The sequence below is a fragment of the Amphiura filiformis genome, chromosome 14, assembly GCF_039555335.1.
Source record: "Amphiura filiformis chromosome 14, Afil_fr2py, whole genome shotgun sequence".
Lineage (NCBI taxonomy): Eukaryota > Metazoa > Echinodermata > Ophiuroidea > Amphilepidida > Amphiuridae > Amphiura > Amphiura filiformis.
The window spans coordinates 15,345,030-15,370,905 of record NC_092641.1 but is presented as its reverse complement, the minus strand read 5'-3'; the positions used below and the strand labels follow the sequence as shown (position 1 = coordinate 15,370,905).

Below are 25,876 nucleotides of genomic sequence, written 5' to 3'. Positions count from 1 at the left end.
AGGTTTTCGTATGTTTTCCTTTCTGCCCGTTTTTTGTTCTCTTTATTCCATCTGTCATAGTCACTTGTTATTTCTAGTTTTGAAGTATCGGGTTCTAAATGCTCCTCAACGCCCCATGCCTAGCAACCATTTGTTTAAGGATGTTCACTCAAAATAATTCAACAAAAGAGAAATATTATAAATAGCTGTAGGTGCTTTCCTTTACCATCTGTATATAGGAATATAGCGGGGAATAAAGTCACAATATTTTTTGGAGATCGACTCGGTATCTGATTGCATTGGAAATGGGACAGGGAAGTTTGAACAACCCCGGCCCCAATTCCAGTCAAAATTTCTACGATTTTAATATCAAACTTTCTAAGCTTGTTTTAGCATAGTTCCTCAAGTTGCAGAAGTATACCATTGTTAATTCTTTTGTGTCTTTTAGGAAGTTATTTGTGCTTTTTTTGGTAGTAAAGTCACAAGTGATAGAAAGGCAAATTGGAACTTCTTCTATCTTCCTAGATCATTTTGTATACTGTTTATGGGTGAGAAAGGGTGGAAACAGTGGCATTCTACTGGGGGAGGTAGGAGGAAAAAAAACCTGGCTCGAAATATTGGAACAAAATTGATGCATCTCTTCCTTTTGGCCTATTTTAGGCTGCCATTTTCCTCATTTTGTCCTATTTTATTTAGTATTAAAACTGTAAATGGTTCACAGGGCCCGGACTATATTTGTTTGTTGCTTAAAAAAAGAACTATACAAATAAAGTCTGTGATTTACTTTAATATCAGTTTAAGTCAGTTTTAGATCACACCATTAAATTAGATACCCTGGTTAGGTACTAACTATTTCTGACCACCACCATCATGTTCTTCGTTCAATATTGCCGTCAAAGGTAACCCTATCTTTTAATACCTTGTTACTTTCAAATGTTCTGTCAACAGTGTTTTGATTCCTCGCAGGGTCCTATCTTCCTATCCCATCCACTAATCTGGGAAAGAAAATAGCGGTTTTTCACTTACGCTCCAAAGGTACCCTAAATTTGTAGTGGCCATTTTTGAGTCATGATGTGACGATAGCTCAAAGTCGGCCAAATTGGGCTACCAAATCCCAAATTTGGCAATTCTGGAAACACTGACTACACATAAGCTCTGCAATGTAAAAAAGTAAATCGAGAAAGAGAGAAGGAGAAAGATTAGCATGAGTTAGAGATGTGGAGCTGGGGGATATTTTGTTTTGTAAGTGCCATTGATGGGTTGAATAGAATAGGACTGTTTCAGGTCCATCTATGTTGGTAATAAGACGTGAGCATTATTAGCATCATCACAGTGTAGTACTTAGAGGAGTGGGATGCGGGGAGAGAGAGAGAAGATGCCTTTAGGATACCAGGGATGCGGGGAGAGAGAAGATGCCTTTAGGATACCAAGAGATTTTGACACCTTCATTACCCATCTGTCTGTTTACTTCTTGTAAGAAACTTGTTTTTCTGTTGTGTTGTGTTGCGGACTGTGGAAGCCATTTTGGATGCTCTATTGCATGCTCACAAGTCATCACTAAAAGGAGGAAGTGTAGTTGTGAGTCTTCAATCTTCAACCCATGAATGGCTGTTTGAAAACAGTGTATAGTTGATATATATTTAACATCATAAAATTGTTTATATTATGCAATTTACTAGTAATTGCATGGCAAAATTTAGTTTTGTGTTTTAGAAATTGAAAACAAAGCTAAAGGATAAGAGTAAGTATAGTATTGAAATTGTCACTTATTCACTTCATTCTAACAACCGGCATTTTACATGTTACTCAGAAGCATAGCCAATAATTTTCCAGAGGGGACAAGGCAGGGGAAAGGGCAACTTCTAAAGGCCACATTTTATGAGACTTGACAAAAATGGGCTAAAAAGCCTAAAAATCTCAACATCATGGTATTTTTAGAGGGAAAGGGGCTACTTTGTTCATTTTCTCGCATGTCTTGTAAACATGACCACAAACAGTTTCACAACCAAACAATTTGAAAAGAAAAACATGAGAGGCAATTGACTTAACTTAAAAAAATATATGATATTAATCAGATGAACATACAAAGCAGAAACTTCCTTGTAAAAGTACCCAAATATGAAAACTGTAAAGGAGGTTTAACATATTATATTTCCTTGTAAGTTGGGCAGATCTATAGCAAGTTAATCTAATAAGGGATTTGTGGGTAGCAATTATCAGAAATGAATGGGTGGGTTTAGAGGAAGCCCACCATTCATGATATTGGGATTTGTGTCCTTAAAATTGGATTTAGACATTTTTACACCAGGACAGTCATGGGGGTATTCTTTGTCATATCTAATCCCTAGAAATCTATATGCATTGAATGTTTAAAATGGGGCATAGAATTTTGTGTTTGCTCTTTTCTGTTGGATCGTTTTCATCTGAACAAACATGTAGAATTATTTAAATTTATAGGGGTGTCATGATCTAGAGATTGTTCAAAACCATTGCTCTCTCTCTCTAAGGTCACATTGCATACACGTATGCAGGTGCGGTTCGTATGAGAGTATGCCATCGAATGCGGTCAGCGGCAGCCCTGGTAGCCTCAGTGATGCTCAGGCCTGTGATAATTTTGATGTCGTCAAGCCAGCTCGCTGGAGGTCTGCCTCTCTTGCGTTTTCCCTCAACCATTCCTTGCAGGTTCAGAAAATATACATTTTCAACCATCTTTAGTCCAGTAAAAGTAAAACATTATTGTACATTTATTGTAGTTATTTTATCTTTCAAATTCAAAAAATTTGCACAAATATTATCAAATTTCTAAATTTTGGAAATTTTGGACTGCAATAAGACCAATATTATTTGAACTATTAAATTATCTGAAAATATTGAAAATGACCACCCACTTAACCAAAATAGACTTTAAAAAGGGGGCAATGATAGTCCAAAATCCCCACTGAAATAGGCTATAATAGCCCCCTGAAATAATTATAACTCATGATAATAATAATAATAATGAATGGTTCTTTGAAGCGAGTTCCAAACAGTCTTCATATTTGAAAGAGGTAGGCCGAAATGTACTATGCATGTACTTAGCATTTATTAATTAAAGGCTCATTCACATTGACAAGGATGATATGGCAGATATCTGCGAATATTAACATTTTTGTTTGTTTTCAATTTCACAGTACTAATTCGCTATATATTCATTGTAACAACATGCTTGATTATTGAACAAGACAAGTTCAAACCCAATGAAATTTCTGTAATCCTAGCATGTTTATATTAATTTCTACCAATATGCAATATACAATTTTGGCTTGCAACAGATATATGCATACTTGACAAATTCACTGTCGGAATTCTTCTGTTTGATTTTTTTCCCTCTCTGCAAGTTCTCTTTTTCTGTTTCAATGTACACAAGTGTCAGCTTTCTTAAAAACTAACCCCAGGGCTCAACTTAGGTATCTCCCATTTTAATTACGCGCTCGAATACGGCTTGCAGTTTCTCAGTCCATGTTCAATCCAGAGCCTTGTGATTTTTTTCTCTTCTGAACTTGTAGATGTACAGTAGTGTGTTGTTTCGTTCCCTCGCCCAAGGGAATTTCAGGGTTTCCTTCAGTATCAGTCAAGCACCCACTGAAAAGAAAAAATCAAGGAAAAGACCTAAAACGAAGAAGTTATTGTGGTCGTGACCCAGCGCATTCCGATACACTGTACTGCAATTAGACATTCCCAACACGTAATTGTCCCCTCCACTTAGCCACTTGATCCATCCTGTCTACCCCGTGAGTGAAATGGAAGTGTCCACATCAATTGATTCTTCACAAGTTGGAAGCTGCACCAGTGATGTGCATTGACTGGCAGTAGCTCAGTTGCATGAATGGTACTCATCAAGTGCGTACGCTAGAGTGGCTTTTGAGTGCTATACAAGGAGCCAACGAGGAGAGAAATAGAAGAGAGGAAGAAAAAGTGAATTTATGCAATAAATGGGATCGTATACTTGACAAACCATTTACTCAATATATATTTGTTTGTCTATTTGACATATGGAGTATTGCAACCATACTACAGCAGTAAGGAGAAATATTTGTTTGCAATATAATTGATTTCGTCAAGTGGAGATATTGAAATTGCAGATACTTTTACAACATTCGGATAATTTTTTTCGTGCCAAAGGATAAATTATAGTGTGAAACAGTGTGTGATAATAAGTAAATATATCTGAAGTGCCTATGTTCTTCTTTATTTAACATCAACATGGACAGGGCTTGATGTACCAAGTTTTGGATTTTATTTTCAACTTGATTTCATCATCGAAAAACAACTTTTGCACGGATATTTCGAGTGGAACAGTTTTCAACTTGTAAAAGTGAACCATTTTCTGACTTGTGAGACTATAACAACATCAAATAACTGAAATGTTAGCAGCAGCAAGTGTTTCAAAATGTATCATCGTCAAGTAGCGTCATTCTCTTTGCATCACATCGACATCGGATGTTGCTACTCTCATATCAATCACCCTCCACAGAGAATCAAATCTATATAGGATAAACACACTACTGGGAATTCACACTTTTACCCTCCATCACTAGCATTTGATTTCTATGCTGCCTATTTTCATCGTCAATTGCTCTTTTTTTTTTGCGTAGTTGGCTTATATGGAGGTTATCATCATCTATTTGGGATCTTACAATAAGCTGTATTGATATACTATGGATGCAATGATGTTACAATTAAGGAAATCTTGGAATTTAATTGCGGTAACAAGAACTTTGATATTTATGATTTTGGTTGTGAGCTGCGTAGCGGGTAAGTGAAACAAAATGTTTTGATTATTTTTCTTTTATAAATGGAAAGTAGGAGTTTTGGTCCTTAAAATTATTATTCCTGTGTTTGTTTACATTTCTCATGATTTTTAATTTAGGTTGTTGTTTTTTTGTCAATGCTTTTTTTTATTGCAATCATTTTAAAAAGTATTGCTGCAACTTGAAAGAGTTCCGCATATTCTGTAACAAATTTTCAGTTTTCAGTAAACTTATGGCTGCCCTGGACCATTACTGGGCTATTCCAGTTGAAATCCATACGCCCCCTATATGGAAGACATGACCTTAATATTCCACACAGGGGGGTGTGAATTTCGAATGTGGTTACAATGTGTGACCCCGGGTGTGTGACTTCATTTAAAATCTGCACCCCCTGTGTGGAGATTAAGATCATGGATCTGAGACGAATATACTAGGTATACATATTCGTCTCAGGTATGGATTTCATTTAAAATCTGCACCCCCTGTGTGGGAGATTTATATCATGTCTTCCACAGGGGGTGTATGGATTTCAATTGGAATAACCCAGTTTTCCTCTATCTGTATATTCAATCATCTTCATCAGTTGACATTATACCAACACACTAATGGCATGATTAAATATATTACTTAGATGTGTTGTTTAGCAAATCATATGTATGCAACATTCATGCTGAGTGTCTCGATTATGACATTAATGCGCAATGCGTGGATGTTTATCAAAATCAGCATGGACGGACAGACGGAGGGAACGTGTGATTAATTTAATCATGTTCCCATTTAACTACTCAAGCGACCATTTTTACAGCATTATTTTCTACTTGTTTGAGAGGAATAAAGACCAGACTGGATAATTTCACATCTAAAAATACATTTTATTTATGGGTCAAAAATCACTTCTTGGAGAAGGGAGATGCTTTTCTAGAGCCACTCGTAACAGAGCATGTGTTAAACAGTAGGGTGATTTCCAGGGTCTTAATCTTTAAAGGTTGTTAAGATCTGCAATTTGAAATTATTGTTTGAAAAAGTTACATCAGTGTATCTCCTTTTCAAATTTCAAGAGGATTTGTAATTATTGCTGTAAAAAGTTTTGATAATGAATGCACGATATTAAGTCAGGATTCCAGCTTTTAATATAGCACAGCCATGCAAACAAAAATAAACTTGACACTAGCTTGAATAAGTTTCCTCTGTAAAGCCTGAGGTGTTGTAAAGTTAGGCAGAAAGTCTTCAATCTCTGAAAACATCCGCTAAAACTAAAAGAAAAACCATGGTCAAAAGTGTTTTGATTTTGATTTAATTCAATTGTTCATGTCAGGTCAGATATTTTTCAGAGCTACAAAAGCAGTGACATTTTGATGGCTTGCTGCTGCTTTACAGGCTGGTGTGTGGTGGTCTGTGTGCATGCAGGAGACTGACAACAGGCAAGGCGCCTGCTCTCACCAACGAAGTCACTTGTCTGAGTGATCGCTAGTTTTGCTGTGATGTCCAATATGCGATGATAGCATAAATTAATTGAAATTTTGTGTAATTGGACTAGCAGGGGATGATAATAGTTTATAGAATAAAACAAAAAGCAGTGTCAGGAATTATTGGTCTTTATTATCAATTGGACAGTCTGTGGCTGAAGTTAGATGGATCAGCTTTGCATGTGATTTGGAAGATCTACACATTACCAGGGACATGACAAGCAATTACTTGCTGTTTTATGAAGAACAGTTTGAAACAGGGGAATAATAAAGTAAAGGATCAAACAGCATAATTTTTAGGACAGTAGTTACCACATCAAAGTGGTATGCAACATGGTATCCAAAACAAATAATATTCCAAATAAGAGTATACCTTAAGAATCCCCTAAGGCCAAGTATTGCCCAGTCAGTTTACCAAAAAGCCTTTGAATTCAATATCCCATTGTATTCTTTATATTGCTACAATTCAGTATTTGCAAAGGAACATTATGTGCCTCTTGTTCATTATGCTTTGCATACACTCTTGCAATCAGCTATGTGATATTAGTCATGAATTTTAATTTTTAATGACACTCAGAAATTGCAACAAGCTAGGAATGTTTGTACATGTGAATTTATTTGTCATTAATATTTTATATTGCATTTAAAATTATTTAAGTTTCAAATTTTTATAAAATGTGACCTGAACAAACTGGACATTCTTGTGGTGCAGTGTTTACTCTTTTAATTTGAAATTGCTGCCTGTCATTGTACAGTTACACACTATTTCAACAACCCACCTGGGCAACCTACAGACATCCACACTAGGATCCACAACATGCTCATCTATCAGGGCACAGTTCTTTAACCCCAATACATTTGCACATTCATTGAATGACCTTTGAAAATGTGAGTACAAAACTCATACTCTGCAACTTGAGGTCAAATTTTGCACTATGATTGTTTAATTGAGGTTATTGAACTATGCCATTGGGGTGAGGCTATTGTGGTCCATAGTGCCAGTATAGACATTTCTCTTATTTGTGATGGGAGATTGAACAGTAAAGCCATCTATTTTGGACAAATGCTTCAAAATGTATCTTTTCATTATTTGATTATTCAGTGCCAACATTTCAATAGTTGTGTTGGAACAAGGCTGTGAAAGGGAATTGCAAATAGATGGTTTTTGTTCAAATGATGTCAGGAATGTACAGATGTGTCAACTCTTGAGAATCATAATAAACCAAGGTCCTTTCTAGAGTTTGGTGATTATTGTACTGTGTCAGTTTTACCCAATATTGAATAAATTGATGCCTAATCTTGCAGACAAGGTTGTGAGCTTTTCAGAATATTTATGAATGGACTTTGCTCTTTTGTGGATGAATATGTCTTTTTTTGTTAGATGGAAATATTGGTTATAAATAAGTACACATGATAGCAAGAAACTGTTATTTCGATATGTATAGAGACTCTTTACAAAACAAAAAAATGAGTATAAAATAATGTATAACATACAGGCAGTTTTACAGTTATAATTATGATGAGGTAAACATGAGATGTAAATTCATCTCAGGGTAAGCTTCCTAACTCCAATTATTTTTTTGCTCTGAACTGACAGGGCTAGGGTTTGATTGTTTCATTTATACATTGGTCCCCAAATATGAGAAATGTCAAAAATCCCATATCACTAGCTGAGTAAGCCTAGCTGTTGTTTCATTTGAAAAGAACTGAACAATCCAAATCGAAATAATTGAAGTCTCATCAAAATTCCACCGAGCAAACAAGCCATTCATCTATACATAGCCTATGTTACAAGCAAAGTTATTTTTCGGAGACTAAATGTGGTTACAGAATAATAAAATGACTGAATGGACAACAATGGCTATAAAGAAGCTAATAACTGGCCAAACTGGGGGTAAATCAATGTAGCCTATTACATGGCCATATTTTACTTAGAAAATCTATAATAATGGGAAGGTATCTAATCATTGTGATCAATACCAATAGTGGCCATGGGTTTTCACATGTAAGACAGAAACTCCAAGGATCATAAATCTTGAAGGTTCAGGTTTTTGTCATGCAGACCTGTTTAGAAGTTTTACCTTCCTCAAGTTATTAATTTGGGGGTCGAACATCAGAGGAAAATTGGTTTCACGGAGGTTCACTGTATGATTAAGTGATTGATCAATTCCTGTTTCTATAGTTGTGTCTGCATTCCCAGCAGTGGCATGCACAAAGGGGGGGGCATGCCTCTGACCCCCAGTCCCCAAGCACATGGTAGCGGTGGCTCGTGGGCTTCAACTGGCAAAAATGCTATAAACGTAACTCAGAAATACTCATCGTCATTTCTACATTTGAAGGTTCAAAAACTGGGAGGTTCATGCTATTGTCTGAACATGGCTAGTGTTTCCTTTGAAAGCTTATGTGCCGACATCGCCATCTTTATCACCGCCCCTTTACCACCATTTATATTGCAAAACCAGTCCATAAGGTGTGCACAATTAACCCAGGTATAATTAAAACGTGCCAATGAAGCCTGACAATGAAGCTATTCCAGTTGAAATCCATACACCCCCTATAAGTCATGTCTTCCACAGGGGGTGCATGGATGTCAACTGGAATAGCACGTTTATTCAATAACTGTTTAAAACACTTTGAATGTGTTGCATAGGCTCTATATTGAATGTTAATTGCAAATGATTTCATGTGACGCCATCAATATAATTTTGTTTATTTTAGAAATGAGACGGATAAAATTCAATAAAGTTTCTCATTAATTATTTAGTTGGTACATGGCTGCAGAATGGTACATGTGTAACTTTTGGTAACTTTTCCGGAGTTGCAAATAATGGTTGTTGTAACGCATTGTGCAATAAAGCCCTTAAGCACACAGCTTGTACCTGTATGTGAAGGAAATTCATTGAAAAGCTATCAATGTTGAATTCGATGACAGTTTTCATTTCTGTTTCATCAATATACATATGCAAGTATTTAGATGGAAAAAGCTATAAGAATTTGCAAAACAAATTATATCATATGTTCTGCAATAATATTTAATGGCGTGTAGCATTTACCAAACGATGTTGTCAGTCATAAATGAAATTACCCATAATGCAATGCAGGTTGGAATTGATCCAAAAACACAACATATTAGTACATTTAACATGAACTTGCCCATACTATAAATTATCGATCATCGTCTCGCATCGAATTTGTCACACGTCCATATGAGCAATTTTCACACTAAAACAAAATGAGACTGTGCGCTTTGCAGCCACCGTATTAACCGAGACAAAAGATATTTTTTGCAATTTTGGCATTTTCCAATGGATATGAAGAATAGGTCCAATCAGGTGGAAGGTATTGCTTCGTTGTACAGTATATTGGCCTACATGGACTCACTACACTGCATCCATTCAAGCATCATTTAACCAATGAGTTTGTAAATTATAGAATTGGCCGACGATTTCAGTGCGATCTCGTCTCAATCGTTGTGTTTTCGTAGAGCCAATCGCCCCTAGGGAATTGCACGGCATATCAATTAATTGTCAGTCGTTGAACAATGCTTGCCTGAGTCTAAATGAACACAGTGACACAATAGTGGACCATTTCTTGTGGTCGGTTGAGTGTATGCTGTAGTAGCAGGGACGTCTGTCCATTCATCCATCTCAGGACACGGGACTTGAGGCATGGCTATTAGTAGCACGGACCACTGTTATTTCCTGTAGTACTGCCCATTAATGCTATGGTACAGTAGTGTTGGTCACTTTGATCATTCTGGCCTGGCCAGTGGTCAGTTATTATACACTTATTTGGCTAAGCCAGACTTGATTCGCTTGATTCCATAGTTAATGTTGCAGGACCGATGACAAAACAACTATAATGTTGGATTTTGAACATCAAACAATTTGATAATAAAAGTTTCAAACATTTTGCAGAATTTAGCGGGAAAAAATTACTTGGACTTAATGAAAAGATTTGTTTTGGTAGGGAGGCTCACTTACTTTGATATGATATGGAAATATTGACTTTTAATCCAGAGGCAGTAAGCATTATTTTTAAAGCAGAAATATTGATGCAAAAGCATAATAATACTTTCTGTCTTTTCGCTGGTGCCATAAAAAATGCAAGAAAAAGAATTGACAATGGTACGGTGGGTAAAAATATACATCAAATACAAATTGATTTGTACTTATTTTAATAGAGCATTATCCTGTTTTAAACTGTCTTACAATATTGGTTTATTCCATTAATATTTGTTGAAAAGATCCTTTGAAGTAAATTTAGTTCATCCAGCTTTTTTATGACTATCAAATACAAATTGATTTTCATATCCTTTAATAGAACATAATCTTGTTTTGAACTCTCTTACAATATTGGTTTATTTATTTTAATAGGGCATAATCTTGTTTTGAACTGTCTTACAATATTGGTTTATTTATTTTAATAGGGCATTACAACATTGCATTATTCCAATAATATGATTTTTATTACTTTTAATACAGCATAATCCTGTTTTGATCTGTCTTACAATATAATATTGGTTAATTTCTTTTAATAGAGTATAATCCTGTTTTGATCTATTTAACAATATTTATTGTTTAATGTTGATTCCAATGTTTTTTGAAAAGATCTTTTGAAGTAAATTGAGTTCATCCAGCATTTTATGGCTATTGATTTGTAATTTTGTTCTGTCATGTGTTTCTAAGCCCTTAAAAAGAGGAGGGATAAAATGAATATGCCATGCTGGTGAAATTGCATTAAGATGTAAAACAAGGATTTTATCTAGTGATGAAGATAATGTGATTTAATATTTAATTGGTCAGTCCCTGTAAATATACTTTTGCATAAATTATTCTTGAAATCTTCACAGTTTAGACAGTGATACCAAAAGATTTGCCTAAAATGGGCTGATTTTTCATGTTTTGCATGGGGGGTGTGGGCCGGATTGAGCTGTCAAAAAACCCTATGCTTGGATAAGAATCATGTTTTTAAGGGGCTGTAGTCGTCAGCAACAACCTTTAAAGTGTGCTGAGGCTTGTGGATCAACGTCTAGGCGTTATGCCTGTGCGTTACTGCGTTGCACACTATATATATCACTGCGGTTTTTTTAAACTCTTTTCCATTTATGCAGCTATGATATTTTAATGCGAAGATAGATATATCAGGGCAAAAATGTTTTGTTACCAGGGTAAATAAGCATAAAATGAGTAATGAATGCGAACCGACCACAAATCAATAGCATCAAGAAGCCTCCTCATCCTCCTGGTCTGAATAAGACTGACCATCCAGTGTGTGGTCATTGATTAGATGGTCAATCATGTGTCCATTTCTCTTTCTGATGATCATGAAGATGATACATCATCTTGAGATGGATGATATCTTCATTATAATGATAATTGTATTTCTTGTTTAATTAGTTGACTCATGTTTTAATTACGTAACTGTGGGAGGTCCTTAATACTATTACATTTAAAGGTTAGAATCAGGGATGACTGTGTATATGATATTGTTGTATGCGGAATGTAGCCTAGCATGTTGAAGTAACCTAGTTACCTACAGTCATTGGCACCAGTGTGTATTGTTTGAAGAAACCATAATTGTATTTGAAATGATTTGGTTGCTTTGCTTTCTCTGGATTCATATCAGTCTTCTAAATGACTTAGAACATCTTTTTGTTAGGTAGCAGACAGCCCTGTAAATTCACTGACATTTGAATGCAAATGACCCAAGATACACACACACAAAAGCACACTAAACAACCCAATACAATCTCTGGAAGTATTGAAAATATTTTAATTGAACTTGAATGATTAACCCATATACTACCAGTGCACCTTTTGAAAGTCATGAATTCATCCATTTAGCTTTCACATCCGATACCTTAATTAGTAAATATGAGGTCACATTGATCAAATTGATTTTGTCATCTTGTCCACTTGACCATCTGGTAAATGACCAGTCCACAGCTCAGAGAAGTCAACATTGGTATCCCCTACCTCATCTGATGAGTGCAGATACCACATGGTGGATGTTGATACCAGTAAAGCCAGGATGATTTGGTATAAAGCCATGATGAGGGAGAACATTTAGGCCTCTGTTCTCACTGTGGTTAAGGGACTCTTCCATTATGGTTATCCGTTGTTTTCAGGATAATGTCACAGTCAGGTGTCTGAACTCTGGACTAAACTTCGTCAAAGTCGGATATCATTTATTTTGGAAATTAAACATTTAGGAAACAGATGGGAGACTATTAGGTAAAAGAGACACTTATTTGGTCATAAACCTGAGACAAGACCGGTTGAAAAGAGGCACCATTGGAATTTAAAGGATTATAGAGAAACAGATGAATATCGTAGTTCGCTAATTTTCCAATGGAAAGTGTCTGTACTCTGTAGTGCTGCTCATGTGAAAAAAGAGTTCAAACTTGGTCAAAGAGAGGTCAACTAGACTGCCAAAAAGATGGCCTAAAACTTGATGTTTACCACATTAATTATCCCCAGATTGAATCTCAGAGCAAGGATAATTTAAACTTTTACAAACACATCTGACAAAAGCAGGAAGAACAAAACATTTTGCTTGATGTTTTTGACTGAAAATAAACAAAATTTTGAAAAGACTAATCAAATTCTATTTTAACAATTTTAGGGACACTGTGATATATAGGCCTAGTGAAAATAGAATAGATGGGCTCCACTTCAATTGTAAATACCAAGAAACTTCTTCCCAGCTTAGAAGATGCAATTCCTGCTATACCATATTCATCTTGACCAAATTCCTCATCCTAACAACCCCGGTCCTCCTCCTATTCTCCCCCCTATCCCTGTCCCCCAGGCATGGCATGCTGGTTGTATACCAATATGTTGACTTGCCCACAATGCTTAGTATGATTAATAACTCATTTCCTATGAGCCATGATGATATATGTCATTACCAAATTTACTCATGATACATGTCACAATGTCTGCTGCATCCATCTAAAACTGATCACCAAAACAGAAATTGCATGCATCTCAGGAGCGCATGAGAGGCCTATGTGTATTGTACATAGCAGAAATCACAGTGACCAGACATGACATTGTGGTAAACTTAGATGCTACAACCTTTTTCAAATCTGGATTTTGCTAGAAGATCATGTTTAAAAGATTTAGGCAGAGTTCAAGTTTAGTATGTTGGTTTTTTAAGTCAAAATTTGGCATACTTTTGTAAACAGTACTAAATGTAATGTTGAACATATTTCACTCTAAAAACAGTTCCTCCAATGCTCATACCATATGAACTTCACTCTTGGTCTTACCCTGGACCAGACTCAATTGCAGCGTGAAGTTTCATGTTTGCTCTTCATAAAATACCAGTTTAATAGTGAAAATGGATTGATTTAAACTCTCAAATTGGGATTGATCATTTTTTGTAGACACTCCAGGAAAGAGTGAACATAAATTTATGGTTTTTCTTTATTAAAAGAAACGAAAGTATAGAAATGGAAGGTGGTAAGACAAGGTCATTATTCTATTAAAATTTTGATCTAAAAAAGGGATTTTTTGTGTAAAAATGTACACCCAATTCTGTTCGGCCCCTTCTGTGCTGCTGTACAAACAATGCACTAGCTAACATCCCAAAGAATTCACACATTTCTACTACTGTATATTACCATCAATGATATTGGAATTGGAATTACTCTAAAAGAGCAATATCGGGGCATTATTGGTTTGCGAGGGAGTCCAATACGAAGCGAAATGATGAAATTTTGCATCCCGCTGTGATGATCAAAATATGGTATTGTGTGGATTATTGATGCATTTGTAGCATGCTCTAATTATGGTACACCCTCATGGTTATGAGGTGAGAAGATGGATGCAGAGTTGCCATACCCATGATTTGGTAGCCCAATTGAACAACTTTTGAAGATTGGGGATTTTCCCCGTAACTTATAACAATTTCCTGTCCCATAGAAATCACTGGTTATATAATAACAAAATTGGGCGACTTTTCAAGATTGGCTCCTGCAACTTACATTAGTTTCCTGTCCCATAAATCAATGGTGTAGGGGAAAATTGGGCAACTACGATTATTTGACCCACGATTCGGTCTGAAATATTTTGGTAACACTGAATGGATGATTTGGATGTGTGATCGGGAGTGGTAGAATGACTATTTTTGTTGTAAGAATTGAATCAAAAGGAAAATTATTATTATATTTTAATGACAGTAGTTTTGACTCCTTAAAAAGTAAAGAGGAAAAATAAAAACAAAAATGACAGAGGATGTTTTTTGAAATGCGGTAGAGAGCTGTAAAAAAGAAGCTATGGCCTGAAGTTCCAAACTGGAGGTTAATATGTTTAGAACAGCTCTTGGACCAATGACCAAGACGAAATAGATCAAATGTTTCACTGAGGGAAGAATTGTTTCTTGCTCATCTTATTATCCCTGCAATTATTGGATTTCTGACAAAAAATGTAGAATGCAAATTAGAATTTCAGAATTTAATACTATGTTGCATACAATGTATGTATGTATACGATTATGCTACTTAGTTGCTCGTATTTACATAACAAACATGTATACTATACATGTTATGTAATTTGCATATTTTGTAATTCAAATGAAATAATCTCTAGCTGCCCAATTAACTGAAACAAAGACGCCTTGCTGAATCCATTCATTAGTTGGCCAAAATTGTATTAAAAATATCATTTAGGCCAAAATGAATTATGCATGCAAGTGATGAAAATTATAAGAGCGCTTGCTGATGCAGGCGCAGATGATGTAACGCAACGTAACCAGTGCCCTATATAGCAGTATTAGCTAATTGATTTACAATTAAATCTGATCAGAGATGAAATGATGATGATGTCAAAAGCTATAAGGACTCTCGTACGTCGGTATCCTATTATTAACTCAAAGGACCCATCTGGCGATATTGAACGGGTTACAGCCTACCACACTATGTTGTTGCCGATATTGACCGGGTTAAAGCCTATTTTTATGTCGCTGCTGTGATGTGGTATTAAAATGTCAATATAAAAATGTTGCGAGCTTGTCCACCTTTTGGCTTTTATTTTTAGCTCCATGTTGCTTTCATCCATAAGGCTATTCTATTTGAAATACATGCATCCCATATGGAAGATATGACCGTATCATGGGGTGTAGATCATAAATGGAGTCACCCATTCAGGGGTAACCCTATTTGAAATTCACACTCCCTGTGTGAGAGATCAAGGTTGTGTCTTCCATAGGGTGTATGGATTTCAACTGGAATAGCCGATTGGTGACTTAAAATTAGCCAGCGTTTCTTGATAAAATGGCCAAATGAACCTGAATAACAAAATCTCAAAATTAGGTCACTAAAATCTTCATTTCTGTTGACCAAATCTCATACTCAGATAGTAAAGAGCGCTACTATGGACCACAATGGCCTCATCACAGTGGCATAGTTCAATAACCTCAATTAACCAATCATAGTGCAAAATTTGACCTCAAGTTGCAGAATATGAGTTTTGTACCCAAATTTTCAAAGTTCATTCAATGAATGTACAAATGTATTGGGGTTAATAAACTGTGCCTTGATAGATGAGCATGTTGTGGATCCTAGTGTAAAGAGTCCAGAATGTTGCTTTCATTATTTGTCATGAATTTCAACAATTATAATTGTTTTTTAATTATTCTCAAAATAAATGGAAAGGTAAACACTCTAAGCAAACATCGGCCTCATCAAGAAAAAGTTGAATTATTTTGACAACCAATGCAGTGCGTCGACTGCCAAATTTGTGACTTTTAATTAAGAAACTGTTCATATAAGAAAACATTTAAATTACAGGTACATATGTCTGTGTACTAAACATCCACTGAGAAATAGTTCTGAACTATTTCAGAGAGCGGTTGTCATTGAGTTCATTGAGAAAAAATAGTGAGGATATTTGCTGTTTATGTTGTACACTCAATTACATAGGCACTTGCTGTTGTGTTATTGATTTCAAGCGTTCAGTCCTCACCGGGCGTGTTTATAGCCTTTCCTCTTGTGTTTAACTGGCCTGGATGTTGTCGGTTTTAGAAGACATATGCAACGAGGACTGGCAGAAATTGAACGAGTGTTTGCAGTTGCGTTGTACAATCACTTGAGAGGTTGTTTGTCTTGGTGTATACATTGTGAGCCAATTATTTGAGTTTTGTTGCAGGTAAATTGCTTCAATTGGAGCTCAAACATGCTCTTATATCAAGAAACTTTTCGTTAACAATGTACATTTGTAGAACGATATTTGACTGTGTTGGGGACGAAACTCATACCTCACAACTAAAGGTCAAATTTTGAGCTATGAATGTTTAATGGATGTTATTGAACTCAGCATTTGGTAATGATACTGTTTTGGCTTATGGTAATTATGTATCAATTGATGCTGAGAGAGTGTTGGGAATGATTTCCAATCATGTAAGGAACATTATAAAATTTTAAAAAGACAAATTTGGAAATAGCACAAATTATCTCCCAAAATTTCAAATTGTATATATAAAAAAAAAAGAAGCAGTACAAACACTAAACAAATTAATTGTCTCAGAAATAATAGCCAATGTACAGTGACGTCGAACGAACGAATCTACAAAAATTTGCTATAAATTGCATCAAGCTAAATAACAATTACTCCTCCTTTTACTGTACCAAGATTTTCATTATATAGAAGTAACTAATGTCAATTTCCAGCAAATGATGTCTAAACTAAATAATTGAAAGTGATTGGTTGTTTGTATATGGTCAGGTCACCTTTTCAACGGCTGTCGTCCATTTTGACATTTTGACTTTGAAATAATTAGGAATTATTACAATTCTATAAAACCACCAATCAATAATCATGGCATATCGTCAACATTGTGAAAAACGTAGCAAATGAAATGATTGAGTAACCGCGGCGATGATTGTGAGTGGTCATGAATAAAGGTTTTGTTATCGGAAAGAAAACTCAACATGGCAAATGGACAAATTAAATTCAGGGGCTAGTGTAAGAAAGGCCTAACTGCAATAGCTGCCCTATGGACATCAGACAATTTCTGCATTCTATAATTGTACACATATAACATCTGGCAGCTATTGCAGATCAGCCTTTCTTGCCCTAAACCCCCAAAATCCACTATGAAAAGGTTTAGCCTCTAGTCGCTTGACTTTCATTCTTTTATCATACCATTGTGTTTCTTTCATCTTCCAATGATAAAGAGTTTTATCCTAGGGTGAGGTCACGATCTGAATCAAATTCAAGCTAACCGCCGATTGGTACCGCATTACCATTGCAAATACGGCGGTAGAGTGCGGTGGGTGCGCATTTTTGAATAATCATGCATGCTAACGACAAGGGATTGGCGAGGATTGGTTTACAATGTAGCACCAGTAGAGCTATTGTTGTTGTAATATGAGAAATGTTTTATGCCAAAAAAGATTCTTTTACAAAAGCTTCTTATTTACTCTTTCCACGAGATGGTGGTATTTTAAGAGCGGAAAAAAGCAAGTGTTACAAGAAATGTGGCAATTTTGAGAGTCGGTGCTTTTATTGATATCTTTGTTCAATCCGCCAAAAGGATTTCAGGTGTGTGAGCTGAAAGATTTCGGATATTTTAAAGGAGGAGACATGCTTTAAAAATAATAAAAATCTTTTTTGAAATATTTTAGACAATGCATTTATCCCATTAACCTGTAGGCCTGTAATCTTAAAAATGGTTCAAATCAGAAGTGTGCAAACAGGGCATAAAAGTTTTTAAAAAAAAGATTTAAAGCTTTTTGAAGCAGCAAAATGTGGCTTTTAGGGTAAGATTTGAACTTGAATATCACCCCTTTTTAAATTTTTGAATATATTTTTGTCACTTTGTGCCCAATCTTTTCGTTTTATGAAAGGAATGAAAATTCAATTCTCCCATATCTGAATGAAATTTGAACTTGGATTATTATTATTATAGGAGTAAAGTTGACCAAATATTTTATCTTATCTTTTCAACTTTTTGAACCAGTAAATTAGCTCTGTGATCTTTACTATAAATATGGAAATCAGATGTCACAACACTCATTTTGAGGCCGTACAGCTGGTACCTTAATGAGCAGATTTTTCTAAGACAATCTGTAGAAAAACTCACAAATATGCTCATCTATCAGGACACAGTTCTTACCCCCATATGTTCCTACATTCACATAATGACCTTTTTGGAACATGTTGGGTACAAAACTCATACTCCACAACTTGAGGTCAAATCCTGAGCTGTGATTTCTGAATGAAGGTTAACAAACTTCGCCTTGGAATTGAGACAATTTAGTGCATATTCTAAGACAATATCATAGCAAACTTTAACAAAAAGTTTAATCATGTCATCACCTGTCAAGTTTTAAAACAAAATTAGCATGACACTACAAAATGTGACCTAATTTTGGTTAATGAGTCTACTAAATTAGCAAATCAATGCCATCTTAGGACAATGTACCCTTTGGCTGTGCAGTGTGATTAGGAACCGGTCATTTAACGAACCAAAATAATTAGCGTTTCTGTAACGTTGTACCAGATTGTACCAAAACAAATTATTCTAATTAAACGAAAGGTGAGCTGGTTGACCGTGAATGTCTGACATAGAATAGATGCACTGTAGCCTCAATGTACAAGGCTAAGTTCAGAGAACTTCCATTGAGTTGTCTGTAATTTCACAACTTGATGCTGCACTGTAGGAATGAGTTTTAGTATGCAGAGAGCTTAAGATCAAGTACTACATATTTAAGTATCATGCTATAATGAACTGTGTCCCCTGGTTGTTAGCATGTCGGATATTGTAATGTAGGTTGCTGAGCGACCCCAGATAATGTTTTGCGTAATTACAACATAAACATGGTGTATTACAGATTGGAGCCAACATGAGCGAATGAACATGGGGGGTTTTGTTTTAAATTTAGCTTCCGATTCTGAGCAGCCCAGTATCACATATATTAATGAACTATGAAGGAAAATAGAGAGGTTCAAGTCAAGTCCAGTCAAATCAAATGAACTTTAGCCTATTTCCAAATAACAACATTGGGGACATGTCAGGGATCTCAACTTTGTGCAGTTGGGACTTCCAAAAAGCTACCCAACTTTTAAAACAAATTTGCGGACAAAATCTTACCAATTTGTAGACAATTTTGCTAAAAAAGCAATCAAAAATTGGCACTTTTTCGAGAAAATATTGAAAAAACACCCTTGAAATTTGAGGTCCATCAATAAACCAAAATGGCTGAAAATGCACCCTGAGCCTAAAATGTGTGAAACTTTGTTGCCAAAGTTTACTTTTACATCTAACTTTTCAACATTTTGTTCTCCTTTTTGAATAGCAAACATAACACTAAAAGTTTGCTCTATCCTAAGAGAAAATATCAAATCTACACATTCATATTTACCAATCCAAATAATAATCTAAAAAATAATGGAATACTATTATTTATTTTTCTGGCGTCCATCACCCACTGGCAGCATGCAAACTCCTCTAAACCATCTGCACATGTGAGTTTTATAGATTTTGCAAAGATCATAACTGGGGCATTTTAAATATATATTTGTATTACCTGAGAAGGACAAACAGTTATAAATGAAAATCAAACTTGTTTAACCACATACCACATGCCAGTGTTTAAATATCCTACTGACAATCTCTCACACTCCCGGTCATTGCTCTTCGCTCAACGGCATGTTTTTCACAAGATCCGCAAGAGTCCGAAATCAGGACCACTGTGCTAGTGCTGACGTATACTCTAGAGGACCAGTTAGAGTGACCAACATGGGGCTGACCAGTCGAATTTTATCATGCACTAAGAAAAACAATTAGCAAAAGAGGTCTGAGGTGCAATAAGGACTTAATTGGAAACAGGAAAATATTAGTCTAGTTTTAAGAATTACAGTGGTGCAGAAAACGATGACGAATAAGTGAATACGAAAAAAAGAAATGATTGCTGTAAAGTTGCACCTGTCTCTATAAGCTTGGGTGTTCTACCCAGCTTGTACTGCTCACATGTCTTGCTCCAGGGGGTGTAGGAAGCATACTGAGAAACCAGGCAAAACTTTTAGCGACAAAAACCCTCTAAATATGGCATCTGATGAGCATGTCTGAACAAGTGGATAGTAAAAAAAATCACAGTTTGATTCCGTCGTCTTACAGGTGTTAAAGTACCTGTTTATTATCTTCTTTCGGTTTTTGTTCTCATCATCTCGTCACTTTTTTCTTTTCAAAGATGTCTACCAAGGTTAGGTTACATGACAGAGGAGGAAAACAAAAACGACGGTAAACAAAATCGTGTCGGAATCCCAGAACCACTTGTGACAACATCAGCGGTTCCGGTTGCTAGCATCGTTTACTCCCTCAACAATATTGGAATTTAATAAAGACTAGGTGAAGAGAATAAAGAGACAAGGAGAGAACACAGTGAAATTTAGCTAGTGTGACTTCCCAGACGATAACTTGAGATTGAGCTTACAAAGTAGTGACATCCTTTCATTTTTAGCTTTTAAATGTCAAAATAACAAGTTGCTTTGTAGTTTGGTAGCATATGAGCAAAAATAGCCTCATTTTAATGGCATAGTTCATCAAGATCCATGCAACACGGATAGCTTAACTTTGACCTTATGATATGGAGTATGAGTTTTTGTACCCAACACATTCAAAGGTCATTCTATGAATGTACAATGTATTGGGGTTAAAGAACTGTGTCCTGATAGATGAGGATGTTAAGATCCTATAGAATCTTATTATAAAGTAAATTCCATACATATTTCACTCACTATACCAATACTAGACCTGTTTGTACTCATTTCAATACATTTTACATGCAGATTTCAATTGTTTTTTGAAAAATGTTTTCCAAAGTTTTGTAATTATCTCTTCTATTAGTAACATGGTAACATTCAACCATATAATGACAGAGGGTTAACACGAACTGCATTTAAGCGATGGAATCGATGAAAAAAATGCTTCAAGCCTTCTACCATCACTTCATACTTTGCACATCCTTCTTTCGATTGTATAATAGGAGTAGCATGTTAAAGAAGACTGAAAATGGAACTTTTTAGTTTGTTTTTATCAAACTAAAACTATCAGGATTCAGTGCTGTGTATAAAACTCTGCTTTTACACCATACAAGAGAGAAGAAGAAAAAAATCCCTTTAAAAGGGAAAGCCAACTTCAGTTGAGAAGGGGGTCTTGAATACATTTGGTGCTCATGAATATATTTGGTGCCTTTGAATACATTTGGTGCTCATGTTAGCTTTATGAACTAAATTCCTCAAAATCCCACCCACAGCACAAAGCGAAAAAGGCAAATTAGAATTGAAAAGGGAAAGTTATGTGTGAAGTTCAAGTTCTCTTCATGCCTAGTCCATGCATTACAATGTTCACATGATCCTAGACATGGTCATTGAGCTTCACACTAGAGTCAATTACACCTGTAATGGTGTTATATTGCAATCAATACCAGTAAACACATTCTGTTCTCTATTGTTTCACTGTGTGCAATGGTAACCAACCAGGTAAAAAAAGCCTGACAGGCAAGCCAAAAATATTCTGTTTCTTGAGAAGTGGTCAGACTCAGAAGTGTAATTTCCCAAGTTCTTCAATCTTGTATAACATGTTGCCCACGACATTTTGTTTGAAATTTCTGGCATTCTTGGCTCTGTTATATCTCTTTTTGTTTGTTTATTCATCTGTTTGTTGGTTTATTTGTTTGTTTGTTTGTTGTTTGCTTGCTTACTTGCTTGCTTGCTTGCTTGCTTGCTTGCTTGCTTGCTTGCTTGCTTGCTTGCTTGCTTGCTTGCTTGCTTGCTGGCTTGCTTGTATTTGAATTACTGTTTCACATTTTTGGTTAATGTAGATCGAAAACTTTATTATTATTATTTATATACTATTTGTCTATTTACTTCTTCATTCACTTCTTTCTTCCTTTCTTTATAGATTTTCTCATTCCTTCTCTGTGCTTGTCATTGTTACAACTCTTTCAGTTTTCCCAAGTCACTGTTTGTTGGTTTAGTTTGCAACTTAGCCAGCAAACTTTTCAAGCAGAAACCTCAACTCAGTTTATTCACCCATTTTTGAAGAAAAAAAGAAGGATTTATTTGGAAACTTTCAAAAAGGTAGCAAAGAATTGAAGCCCCTCCTTCTAGTTTAAACCCTCAGTAGCATATTATTGTGTTCTTAAGTTCAGAAACTCAAAACTCAAAGTAGAGTATTACAGAACACAAACTTGTTAGGCAATGCAAAAGTCCACGCTGCAGGGCTTGTCGGGCGGTGAGCGATCCGAGTCGTCACTGGTCGGCCGGCTTGATCCCTATTCTGGTATTACATGCCATGGTATACTAACACTGGGCAAGCTTTTCCTGATACGCTGTAAGCAAGACTATACCTTATGTTTTGCTTGGCCAATGGGGTAAGAATAAATCCTGTACTTCATATGCTGGGTGCAGAAAAGTAAGGCGGTGTAGAAGGGAGCGTTAATCCTTGCGAGGTGTTACCTCTCGGCTTACTAGCCCTCAAAACGGTGTGAAATCACAGAGGACCTTGTAGACTGCCTAGTCAAAAGTTTTGAATTCAGTTCAACTTTTTGTCTTTATTTATAGCGAAATTCAAATGTATCATGCTGAGAGTAGAGTCAATTGAATGATGGTTGACTGAAGGGGTGAACTGATTCGGGTAAAATACTGGTCAATAAGTTTCCACCTCATTTATGTAAAATAAGTAGGTAGGTTTTTAGTAGTAAATTTCAACTTTTTTAAAAGTCTCCACTAAGTTGTGCAACAATGGATTTGGTATTGTCTTTTTCAAGGTAAAAAGGTGGAAAACAAAACAAAGTAGTGATTGTTAGTGAGGTTATCATAATATTATTAATGTAGGTCTATTCTTGAATTTGATTCAAGTTTTTTAGTGCAAAAATGGGGAAAATGGAACCATACAAGTAAAGTTCATGGGAATTGGTTGAGTTTTTACTTAGATATTGTGTTTTTACTTAATTTTAAATTAGTTGTACATGCTAAAGATATACGGAACTTCATGGTATGATGTATTTTATATGATGACTTTTTAAGTTGACTAGTGTGCTAAAATTGTAATGGTTATTGGGACAGCAAATGTAAAGAAGGGGCATGTGTAGTAAAATGGACACCAGATTTGTATGAAATTATATATAAACATTGGCTTTAATGTACTAAACATAAAAAGTAACATCAGTTTGGGGCAAAGATGCAGAGATCATAATACATTATGTAAGTTATTACAATAGCTATAATGCTTCAATATGAAATATTAATATCTGTCATAATGGATTTATTCAAATCCAGTTTGTATTCATATAGTATTCACTGAATGGCACACACCTATTAGTGATAATTTTAGCACCAGCTTGTGCCGAACCTGTCATGTTTCAAATAATTGATAAATTGATCAAAACACATTTCAGAACCGCTATAATTTTTTAGTAATTTTCTATCATAAAACTGTACATGTACCACATGTTGCTATAACACATCACTGTTGCAATGTATGAACTTTGTGTAATTCATAATCAATAATATTTACAAATGTAGAACCCTGATATGTTTTTTTTTTTTTTTTTTTTGGGGGGGCAAATGTAAAAATGAAATACATTTTTCAAATCTGAAATCTGGAGAGTGAATTGAGAAAAAAAATCATGAAATTGTGTTAAATTTGGTAAAATAAATGGAAGCATGTCTCGACCAAAAACAAACTTACGTACAAAGTGTAGAACCGTTAAATTATTGGCTCATTTTCAGATATAGATTTGGAATTTGGCCATCTTTTTGTGATATATAGGACAAATGAGATGCGTAAGACAGAGTTTTGTCTTTACCTGTTGCATTTATGTATGTTGCAATGTGTTTCCCTTCTTATAACCATTGTCCACTTTTGTCCGATTCCTCCAGACAACCTGCCAAGGTAGATCTTGGTGTTTGTGGTTGTTTTACAGAATAATTATGTTGGAAATGATGAAGATGTGTGTATTCATGGTTGATCAATTTTGGGATGTTTCAGTATCTCGATCCTTATCATTAATACCATTACATCTGGTAATTTCAATTTTGAGTGGTTTATTCAGGGAGCTCCCAGGCAGGTTGGACATAGATGAACTGCCAGTAATTTTGGAAGATAAATGTTTTGTTTTGCACTAGGGTCTTCCATGCATTAATTTATCAGTCAGTGTCACAGATGACATTTGTTTGTATGTGTTGTCCCATTTTATAATTACGCTTTGGCACGCAAAGCAAAGGTATGAGCCATTCGCAATAACTAGGAATATACAACCTCATCTCCTGCGGCACAAGTCAACTCTTCAATTCACTTGCATACAAAAGACATGGAAGTTAGGTTTTAAAGAGTACCATGTATGATTCCCAGAGTACAAAGTGTGCAAGCATCTACAGATAAACTTGTCATGTTTGAACTTTGCTTTCTAGAGATTGTCATATAGATATTCTAGTGATTGGTATGAATAATATTTACAGGAAATTGTTGGAGCATTTTGTCCAAATATTATCAGAGTCAAGTATCTGACTCCGTGAGATCTTGTTTGCAACTGGTAAACAAGATGTTTCTCAAGATGTAACCTTTTATCAATTCTAAAATATTCCATAGGCTTCCCATCAGACAAGACATGCACTACCATTAGTTAGATGTCATAGCCAGCTTGTTCATTCCAAGGGGTAAATTGGTCTATTCCAATTGAAATCCATAATACCCCCTATGACCTTTATCTCCCACAGAGGGTGTGTAGATTTCAAATGGAGTGCCCATTCAGGTAATCCCATGTGAAATTCACACTCCCTGTGTGGAAAATTAAGATCTTCCATAGGCAGTGTATGGATTTCAGATGGAATAGCCCAATCGGCAATCCTGCCACTCCAAAACGGTAAAAGACATTTTTTGTGGAATTGTTGCAGCCCAATCATACATGTTGTAGCTCTGCCTTGCAATAAACTTCTGTAAACCATTCCAGATTATAACATCAAATTTGATGAACTGCATGATCCAAACAATGTGTCTTGAAGCCAATTTCATGCAACTTGCAACTAACTTAAAGCTGGCAGTTATCAAATTTGTAAAAAAAAGTAACTTTTTTCGGCAAAAATATACTTTGCAAAGCATTATTCTTTGCAATCATAACAACCAACACATTTCACCCATATGTGCAGCATGTTGGAGCTGAAATTTGCACAAAGTTTGTCAAAGTTTACTTATAGCCCACAGCAAAAAACTTAAACTGAACCATAATAATTACCCAGGCGTAGCTAACCTTCACTGTACTGAAAAATCACAGCACTTCGTGCGCTATTACGGCGTTAAATATCGCCATAACAAAAAGTTGCGAGCCTCAGGCATAGGAAGTCCTTTAACGGGACACAGACTTATTGCAGACCACTTCCGTTATGTTCTACAAGTGTGTGCACATTATATGAACATGGTCAAGTTCGGACCAAGGTTGACCAGTTGACCATGCTGATAGGCCTGGGGGTACTTCATTTGCTCTGTTACCTAGGGTATAATTTGGCATAGTAAACTTGTATGTTGTGACTGCACTTGTCAGGGTTAATTAGGAGGAGTTTATCTCAGTCTCAAATTAGGATGTTGCCATAATTGGGATGAGTTATCTCATTTCTGGGGATGTTGTTCATT

At 35.6% G+C, this 25,876-nt stretch overlaps 1 protein-coding gene across 1 annotated transcript in view; it reads left to right on the top strand.

Annotated features, from left to right (window-relative positions):
- Positions 1–3,802: 3,802 nt before the first annotated feature.
- The window catches only part of LOC140169229 (roundabout homolog 2-like), a 118,317-nt gene continuing 96,243 nt past the window's right edge, over positions 3,803–25,876 (top strand). The window contains exon 1 of the mRNA XM_072192485.1: positions 3,803–4,773. Within this exon, the coding sequence (XP_072048586.1) occupies positions 4,677–4,773 (97 nt within the window). The 5' untranslated portion in view covers positions 3,803–4,676. The remainder of the gene's footprint in view (positions 4,774–25,876) is intronic.